General features: G+C 42.6%; 1 protein-coding gene across 2 annotated transcripts in view; it reads right to left on the bottom strand.

Annotated features, from left to right (window-relative positions):
- Window positions 1-4,166: 4,166 nt before the first annotated feature.
- The window catches only part of SLC30A7 (solute carrier family 30 member 7), a 32,464-nt gene continuing 26,331 nt past the window's right edge, over window positions 4,167-10,299 (bottom strand). For both annotated transcript variants that reach the window (XM_075098245.1, XM_075098246.1), the window contains exons 9-11: window positions 9,932-10,022; window positions 8,761-8,910; window positions 4,167-6,028 (exon numbers count right to left, since the gene is read on the bottom strand). In XM_075098245.1, the coding sequence (XP_074954346.1) occupies window positions 5,981-6,028; window positions 8,761-8,910; window positions 9,932-10,022 (289 nt within the window). In that variant the 3' untranslated portion in view covers window positions 4,167-5,980. The remainder of the gene's footprint in view (window positions 6,029-8,760; window positions 8,911-9,931; window positions 10,023-10,299) is intronic.

Below are 10,299 nucleotides of genomic sequence, written 5' to 3'. Positions count from 1 at the left end.
AGAAACCATTAGTGTGCAAAGCCTGTTAGGTCCGTATCCATCTCTGCCCTTGGGCGAGTGAATGTGGACAGGTGAGAATGTTCTTCATGGCTAAACCAAGAAAAGCAAGACCTCAGTCTTTGGAGAGCTGGTGAAACAGAGGGAGAAGCTGCACAGGATTTCTTATTTCAGAAGGCTGCAAGTTAAAATGGAACTGGCTTCCTCCACGTGTTAACGCTAGCGTTTGAGGTGCTGGACTCAAAGTGGACGCAACCACAGTTAACCTCAAGCCAGTTCTCAGAAAGCTGGCTGCAAGAATTGTCTTTAAAATCAGCTAATGGATGATGGCGGCTGCTATTTCAACCAGTCTTCCCAGTACGTACGACAACAAAGCAGACCTGTAGGCATATGGTTTTTTTAAACTGAAGATTTATTGGAAAGGAATTTGATCCCCTATCTTTTCAGCAATATAGGATATTTAACATTTTATATAGACCGTATTCAAGTAGAAAAAGATTACATTAAAAATTTCTAATATTGCACTTGGGACAAGTCATGGCTAAGCTACTAACGATAGCATTCCAGAACAAAATCACACACAGTCTTCAGAATTTTAGTGAGCTGCCTTGTGCTACCACGAGGATTTCTGTACAGGTGTTTCAATATCCTGTACTAGTCAACTTCAGCTCACTGCATGAGCAATTCCTGTAATTTAAAGGTAAAGGCAAGCAATATGCCGAATGCTACCAGAAATGGTTTTGGCAATTTCTTCATTCACAATATTTCACAATTCAGCCAAAATACCGCAGCGATTCAATTAACTCTTGTACAAGGTCCCAGCGTACACGTGAAAGACTTCAGTGCACATGGGACGTGAAATACACAACGCCTTTTACACATTATTTTCCCCAAATTACCACATAGGCAGGAACGTTCTGTGGCTCACTGAGACGGCCAAGTCGATTAACCAGCGTTGCGCAGAGCGAGGCACGGAGCTTCCACGCGCCGGGCACAGCACAAGCATAACTGGCGTCTTTTCACATTATAGCAGTCTCTGGCCACTGAAGTCCCAACGGGGATGGTCCCTGCACCAGCGCCCCAGCGGGGGAGGAATCCACGAGGGAATCCCGGCAAGGCGCAGGCAGGGCTTCTCATAGAAGTGTAAAGGAGGGAATCAACCGCTGAGTCAGTATTTGGGATTAGAGACATGGATTAGAAAGAAAGAAGGAAGAAACTGGTTCCCGAGCATGCTTAAAGGGGGGGGGAGGTAATGTGGGGCAAGTGGCAGTCCGATGTCCCGTTCTCCTCAGCAGCCAGGGCTTAACGAGTACCTAAAGCTGTAGCTCCGAACCGGTATTTAACGATCTTGTTACATGAGTATTGATTGGGATTTGCATTTCACAGAAGCAGGAAGGTTCCTGCAGCTGGAATCTGCACCGAGAGAGAAAAGCGGGGAACTTCACAACGTGATTGCAGCGGAAAACTGCACCTCAGCAGCCGCTCCTCTCCCCTCTTGTATCTTGTTACATTGCCAACACAGGTTCACTTACAGCAGTTAGAAAGAGACACCCTTTCCTTCCCTCACCTTTAAACCCGCCTTTTCTTCTTCAGAGAAAAAATTAAGAATGTTAAGAGTCACTATGGTCCATTTTATTAGTTTCAATTTTTATGTAGCAGTAGTAGTGTCAGCAGCTCTTACTAATGATGCAATTAAACTTTCGTTTTAGTAAGCAGTATTACATAAAAAGCAGAGTCATTTGTCTGGACTGGCACTTTTTGCCTCGGTTTAGCAACGCACAAGTAACCTGGTGCTCTGCGGGAAGGAGTCGAGCCCTGCGTGCAGGCTTACAGGAGTGGCCTACGAAGGACCAGGCTTCACCGTGCATACACTTCAGAGTAGTTTTCTTCCACTGTAATTTACCAGGACAAATGTTTGGGGCATTTTAATACAGCCACGCTGTAGCACTTGTTTTATTTTGCTGTTGGTCCTGTAAAAACCATGCAGTTTGCAGACTTGGTCTTTGGGACAATACAGTTGTAAGTTAACTGTTTTCAGTGACATTAAAAACCTCACAAAGACAGAGCAGTAACCCCACAGCAAGCTTCAGCTACCCGAAAACATGAGAAAATCGTCCTTTGAATGCTTGGTTCAAAATTCAGGACTGGATACCAGGAAGCTGAGTGTTAGCAGGTGATCTGCAGCCATTCCTCCATCTCTGGATGGCAGTCATTCACACGGATCTTTGTTTAAATGACACGATGCACCTCCCATAAAGTGTTAAAAGCAAAGTGTTATGTAATGAGGTTAGTGTTAGGTAATTAGCAAAATGCAAAATAACAGGGTTTGACTCCCAGGATAAGAAAAGCTGCACTTTCAGTGGCGTGATCTGTACTCCTCAAACCCGAGCAAGTATCCTCTTAGTAAGTGAAAAAAACCCAACTCGGACGTCGCCCTGTTCACTGACATACTGGATGTGGCTGTAGTTACCTACTGGACATGTCATCTACCGTCTTGCAGAATTTTGTGATGCTTACTGTTTTTCAGAAAGCTTAAAAAGGCTTAAAGTCTACTTTGAATCTGACTTCCCTACCCTATCCTCAATTATATTTAACAAATGATACAGTTCTTATCATAAAAACATCGATGTGTCCTTAAAAATAATGAAGAAAGTGCCGCCTTGGTTAGAAAACTCAGACTTGTACATAGGCTGCCAGCAGTCAGGGAAGTCCTCATAAGCACCAAAAAGATGTCAAAAAATTAATAAAATCAGTATCGTGTAATTATAACCAGCTTGTAGGCTTTTTCACTCCACTTCTCATGCTTCAATAAGTTTGTAGATGTACATCTTAAAAAAAAAAAACCAAACACAAAACCAAACAACAGACCCATCTGCCACTCAGGCAGATTCGCACTTGCAAAAAAAATTGTAGCCGTTGTCTTTTCATTAAGAAAACTAGAACAGCGGCCACGCCCAGCACCTTGGGCAGCACTACGGTATTTCGGCACGTCCAGGAATACTCAGTCCTGAAACGTGCTAGTGTGAAAATGCTATAAACCAAAGCCTGCTCGTGGATCATGACGCAACTGCAATGGGGTTGGCTGGTGCTTGCCTTTAAAGTGACATCGGCTGATCTTCTCTAGCCTCAAATAGTAATATTAACTGTGAAAACAAAAAAATAAATCAAGAAATCATGCTGTCAGCCAACAAAAAGCAGTCTATATGCAACATAATACAGAACAGTATGAGGGATCTCTACCCTATCCTCACAACTCTCTTTTAATTACCTTTTCTGTGAATATATCCGCAAATGGTATCTTAAACTGCAATACTCAAACCTGCTCAACAGATTCTTGCACCCCACCCTGCTCCACGCAACGTTCGGATCCCATCCTCCACTCAGGGGCCAGGCCGGGCAGAGCACCAGGCGGGAGGCCGGGGGGGAGAGCGAGCGCTGGGACGGCGCAGCCAGCTCCAGCCCAGAAGCCAGCCGTGCCCTGGGCTGCATCCCCAGCAGCACGGGCAGCAGGGCGAGGGAGGGGGTGCTGCCCCTCTGCCCCGCTCTGTAAGACCCCCCTGCAGCGCCGCCTCCAGCCCTGGGCTCCTCAGCACGGGACAGACACGGGGCTGTGGGAGCGGGGCCAGAGGGGGCACAGAAATGCTCCGAGGGCTGGAGCCCCCCTGCTGCGAGGCTGGGCTGGGGGAGTTGGGGTGGTTCAGCCTGGGGAAGAGAAGGCTGCGGGGAGACCTTATTGCGGCCTCCCAGTGCTTAAAGGGAGGCTACAGGAAGGATGGGGACAACCTCTTTAGAAAGGCCTGTTGTGACAGGAATGGCTTTAAAGGAGGGTAGATCTAGATTGGATATAAGGAAGACATTTTTTACAATGAGGGCGGTGAAACCCCGGCCCAGGTTGCCCCGAGAGGTGGTCGATGCCCCATCCCTGGAAACATCCAAGGCCAGGCTGGACGGGGCTCTGAGCGACCTGCTCGGGTTGAAGATGTCCCTGCTCGCTGCAGGGGGTGGGACTGGATGGGCTCTAAAGGTCCCTCCCAACCCAAACCGTTCTGGGATTCTGTGAAAGGGCACTCTGCGCCGGCATCCCCGGGAGAAGCCAACGGGATCAGAAACCAGCAACAGGGATAAAGAAGGACCTGAAGACTGGAAGAGACTGCAAAGCTTAAAAGCAATATGTACGAGGCTTTTTACTGCTGTTTTTCTTTACACCCAGTTTTCAGTTCCGAGCCCACAAGTACACCCCCCCCAGCTTTGTACAAAATCAACATTCATGTTTCAGTATCTCATCTGGAATACTCAGGAACCACCTATCAATTTGGCAACCATCGTGTTTTCACATGAAAAGAGATCAGAATTCAAGAGCAGTATAGGAACAACAGAACAAATGCAAGAAACTCTTCATCTTTATCATAAATTCAACAACACCAGTGGCAAAGAAACCATTTCTGCCAGTCAGTCCTCGGTACTTTCACAGTTCCTAGCTCTGACACAGCGACTGTCAGCCTCAGAGGGCCTTGATTTCAGTATTGCCATGATCAGGTATCAGAAGAACGCTTAAAATCCATACCGGTCAGCAGCGGCTATGATTTAGCAGAAAAATGCCTGTCTTATTTTTTACTTCACAATGTTTGTAAAATGTCCTCTTATTAAAAACTTCCGTTTCCAAGTTAACTCCTACAGCACAGTGGAGTTACCATCTGTAATACCCAGTATAGCAGATTGTCCTGGAAAACAACGCTCAGATCCGAAAGTGTAAAATGATTATAAATGCTACAAAAACATGACAGACTAATGTTTCTGGAAAAAAAAACTTACTGCACAGAGGAATTTTTTCCCCCATGCAAACACAGAAGGCTACAGTAAGCTAGTCAGACATATCAGACTCGCCAACCTGGTAAAAGCATAATCTTGAACAGCACGAACCGTGGTCCTTATTTCCACTGCAGGTATAACCACCAGGAACAACTATTTTCAGTATTTGGAAAAAGCAAAAAGTTATCTCACCAATCACTTTAATAAAAATTATTACAACCTATTAAAATCAAGGAGATTTAAGCTTTCACAAACAATTTAGGGATTTGATTTTTCCCGCCACATAATTCGGAAGATAAAAAACGTCAAGCATTCCTTCCATCACCAGCATCTTCCCTCAGCCGCCCGTTGTTTCAGTGGCTATGAACACGAGTAGCATCACGTAATGTCTCATTACTCTCAACAGTATGAGGAGACAGAGGACCGGAGTTAAAGCTAATATTTTGACTAAAATAATTTCCAGAAGATATGCGCCCCAAAATATCTCGCTTGTTTTGGAAGCAAGTCTCTTCACAACAGCTCTGCCTTCTACATTTAGAATTTTTCTGTCTGTCCGCTAAGATGCAAGGACAAGGGAAGTCTAACATCTACAGTTATGCAAGTACACAACCCCCCCACATACAGCACTAGTAAATAATCAGGCTGCATACAAGATATTTGTAAAAGTAATAAAACCCTTTGATGCTCCATATTTATGCTGGCAAATACCCCCCGATATAAAAGGCACTTTGAAAACCCAATATGGTTTGGTTCATTAAGTTTGCAAAGTACAAACAATTGTACAAACATACAATTATATTGAAGCATGTCAGCCGTTGTGACATCATCTACAAAACAAGTTTCCAATCGTTGATAACACTGGTTTTATGGGAATGAGAAGTGGTTTCAGCAGCTTTACTGAAGACATGACAGGGTTTCCAGTACCACAATCTTAGTAAGTAAAAAACCCTCCAAAACTTACGAGTTTAGGGGCCACAGAAAGACAAGACCCAAAGTCCATAACATTCATTCAATATTTACTCCTTAGAAGCGAACTCCATCCATAGCCCAAGGGCAGAAATCTAGTCACTCAATTCCAGAACAGTGGTGGAGGCAGGCTCTGTCTTGAGACGTACGTTGTTATACCATTACAGTACAGAAAACTTTGGTCCAACAGCACAATTTCAGAAATTCACTACATGGCTGCGACATCGATCTGTATGTAAAGCTGCCTTACTCCTGCCTACGGAAAAGAGAAGGAGAGTTAAAAAAACCCTGTAAAGCCAAAGCCATTTAACTGTCCTGAACACCAGACCTCATCAGTGAGTTACCTAGCAAAACCCCCTCTGTCTTATTTTTCCGAAATTCATCTTCCACATTTAGCACGTCATTCACTGAAATACCAGCACTTTGGAAACCCACAGGCTTGGAGCGCGCTGATGAATACACCGTTCTTCACACAGTCAAGTGCACACCTGTAATTATCTATTCACATTAGCTTTTGTCACACGTGAAGCTGCACAGAAGCAATTCTTACTTTCTTTTGTTTGACTTCCTGAAGAGTAAGCTGCTTGAAGAGCTGTCACTTTAAAATGGAGCTAAGCACAAGGGCGTAACATGGGATTTGTTGTTCGAACCAGTTGTACACTAAGATTTTAGTGAGAAACAACAATGGCTACAGTAAATTTACATGACATCATGACACGCGAAAATATCTTCTGGTAAAGATACGTGACTTCTATGAAAGCATTTCTCTCCTCAGAAATCCTATTAAACCAGGCTTAGATGGACTTGCTATCATTCAGTATAAAACAACATTTAAAAACCCCAATTAGTTATTAATTTTAACCTCAGTGGCAGGCCAGTAACAATGCTGGGATGGCCGCTGGTTATGCACCGTGATCCTGAAGCATTAGGCTGAACAAAATCAGGCTGTCTTCAACTACCATCAACTTGCTTTTAGCTCAGTTGAGTGGCAAAACCAACTATCAATTATATTGAGATTAATATTACTGAGGAGAAAAATCTTGACTTGCTCCAACTGTTCCTCCCCTTATTACCACAGGTCAGATAAGAACAACGATAGATCTTGTTCTCCCAGCTTCCTGCCTAGACAAATGGCTCTTGATACCTGCACAGCTACAGAACAGCTGAAGAGCTAACGACTCGCTTGGAAAATACAATCCTCTGGAGACTTGAGACATAAAAGTAGTTTTAATGTAATAGAATGTTCTGCATACTCCTTCTCAAAAAATATCCCTTAGTTTCAAACTACGCAACCTGCAGAATAAGCCATGCAGACTGATCTCCACCTACTAAATCATCTAGAGCTGTATGGAACACCTCAAAAAGGACCAAACTTCATGAATGAAGTTTGATTTTAGAATATTTGTAACAACAAATCCTCCTTTCCTAAGTCTAGTGTAAAAACAAGTATGTGTGTTTATTTTTGTTGGGTTCCCAATGACTGACTACCTTAAAATTCCTCAAAATTTAAGGAGTTCAATAGAATTCATGCACTCAGGCAGCACGTTGCAGGGTTGGCTTCAGCGGTGTTTCTCCTGAGAGTCCAGAAACTGAGTATGCAAGATGCATACCCACCCCCCCCCACCCACCCACCCCCCCACCCGGAATCTTTAATAAAGCAGTTAATAAAAGGGGCACTTATCAGATGCAGAAACGACTCATTAAGCTATCACATACGCAAGCTGCCAATGCCATAGGCCAGTAGAACTTCTAGAACGAGGGAAAGACCGTGCACGTGAGCACACAAGGACTTTCCACTGTAAAAAGCTTTGAAAAGAACATTTATTCAAGCACTAATTAAACTGCTGACAGAAGCATTTTTTAATTTACGGTATCAAATACACCTGATCAGAAGCCCCCTTTCTTCACTGTCCAACTGACTTAGAGAAGTCAGTAGTTTACGTATCTCCAAAATATTACCCTTTGGCTTACAAGATTTTGTTACATAAAACACTGGTTATAAACAGGAGTATTTGTCTCCTTATCAGCTACAGAACTCTCCGTTACTCAAAAGCAGAGAAAGGACATTATGGAAAAACGTAATAGTTTTTCCAAATACAGTCCTCCAATGTCAAGAATAAAACCAGGATGTTTGGCTCTGGATGGTCTGAGAGAGAGGCATTTCTAGCTTTATTTTTCACAAAGTTCTCTTGCTGAGAATTTTCTATTTTATCTTAATAGACTCTAGGTTCTACTCGTAAACCTTTCATATCCAGTGGCTATACTGGGACAGGCAGCCAAACTGAATTTCACCTTTAATAGTTAAAAGTGTAAGGAAGCAACAGAAAAATATTTCTGAAATTTCTAAGATTTAATCTTAAGGCAAGAACTATCAACTTCTAATACAGTTTCTGTTGTTCACGAGAATTCCAGCGTTCCATATCAGCTACAAGAATTATCACTGTCTAGATAAAAAATACAACCCGTAGTGAAATAAACGGGAACACACTGTTCGTATACAACAACTGACAGTTACCGTTTAACCAGCGACCTCTATAGCATGGCTGTCACCGAAAGACAACAGAATATGCAAAGACCATGCGTTCTTGGAGGGATAGGAATGAATGACAACTACCAGCATCAGCACAGTGAAAAAACTTCAGTAGGTTCAGCCTGTGGTCGGAAGCCCTATCTTGAGAGAAGCCTCACCTATTTTGCTGGTTACTCATAGGTCAATATAGGGTTTCAACTCAATTTGATGCTCCTCAGACAACTACAGCTGTTATCTCCATTAAATGGCATCAAAAACTAATGCAGAGAGGTACAGCAATTCCATCCACACTGCTGAGTATTTTGAAATTGTTCTATACAGCTGGAGCAGAGAAGCTTTTCAAAACACACTGATACTAAAACCAGAAACATTTAATTTTTCTTGATAAGAATTCCAATGTCACACCACTTGACAGGCAACTTACACTTTGAGATGTGATTTCCTCTGATGAGACATACCTGAGTAAAAATATTGTGAGTCTGGCTTAGAATCCACCTTCCGTCAGCATCAGGAGCTACTAATAATTTCAAAGTCCCTATGTAAACATCGGTACAGAGGGTCCAGAAGTGTGGGTCATGTAAACTGTAAACTCCTTGCAACTGCTGCACCTAAAAATACAAGCACATTTTAAAAAATGTATTTCAGAAAATGTTTATCTGTACTTTTTTTTTTTTTTAACAGAAAATATTATAAAAGCCAAAGCATTCTTCTACTTCTGGTTCACTGTACAATTTGTGGTATTTCACTCACTTCACTAAAATTCCTTATTACTATCTCAGTAATTGCAAGGAAGGTGAAAACATCCAGACTGTACGTATGTGGCACGACTTTGTATCTTGCTGCATTTGCATTCTACATAGATTTCACTGAAACCATTTCTGAAAACAGCGGTGTCCAAGAGAGAAAAGTCACAGTTATTGAATTTGAGAGGGCATTCAACTGAAACAGCAATTTTTGTAAATGCAGGAATTTTCCCATTAAAAAAAAACTTGTGGGGGTTTCAAACCATTCACAGAAATATATTAACATTTCTGTAAATATTTTGTGAGGGCGTAGGTTTGTCCTGCCAAAACCCTTCTTTTTCCTCTGCCCAATTTTAGCAAACCCTCCCCACGACAATCACAATCCTGTAACTTCCTGAGGCAAAGTGGCGCCCCTACGAGTGCTTTGTATTAACTTTGCAAAGGCGCTTCCCATGTTCAGGTAGTAGATAAGTTAAGCAGGAGCATCAGGAAAGGTCAAATCCAGAGCAACCTACGTACTCTTACAAACACTTTTCCAGTGTTACTCCACCTCACTTTACTAAGAACTAGACTTTGAGGGAGAGAAAAATGGAACAAAATGGAAAGACATCATGTGCTTATTTTTACCAGCACAAAGTACTCTGAGAGGAAGAGCTTCAGGATCTATTTCTCCAAACCAGCGTAGCACCTTCTAAAACACAGAGTTGAAGCTACATACAATTTAGGACGTCGGAAAGCTAACAATCAAATGGTACCTCCGTTTCTACAATCTAAGGAACCTTTCACAGGCACTACTGGAAAAACATCAAAAAATATCCTCATACAGACAGCTGGGGCTTGTTCAGACAGCAGCGTGCTCTGAAGCAAAACCAGCCTAAGAGCTCACCCTCTGGTAGCACTGAGGCAGGGCATTTTCCAGGGAAGGAGGAGTTCGCTGCATCAAAATTCCAATGGATTCTTTTAAAAGTGGAACAATACTGGAAGGAAAAAGAAGGAAGTTAGCTACTATTACTTTTTCAGAAGATGCAGAACAGAGCAACGTAACATTTCTTAATGCTCTTGAAGAATTTTAGTTGTTTCACCAGATGCTGACAAAGTTGCCTTTACGAAAACCTGGTAAGAAAATAAAAGGACTGACAAAGTTGCTATGGTGTCTTAGTAAAGGCAGGATGACTTCTCCCCCAGATTTTCCGGAAAGATAACTGGTGGAAAATCACAAAAGGTTAATTGTTTAATTGCGGAATTTGAGATGAA

This window comes from Phalacrocorax aristotelis, chromosome 6 (genome assembly GCF_949628215.1).
Source record: "Phalacrocorax aristotelis chromosome 6, bGulAri2.1, whole genome shotgun sequence".
Lineage (NCBI taxonomy): Eukaryota > Metazoa > Chordata > Aves > Suliformes > Phalacrocoracidae > Phalacrocorax > Phalacrocorax aristotelis.
Note: the sequence above shows the minus strand (reverse complement) of the source record. Positions and strands in the feature narration are given on the sequence as shown.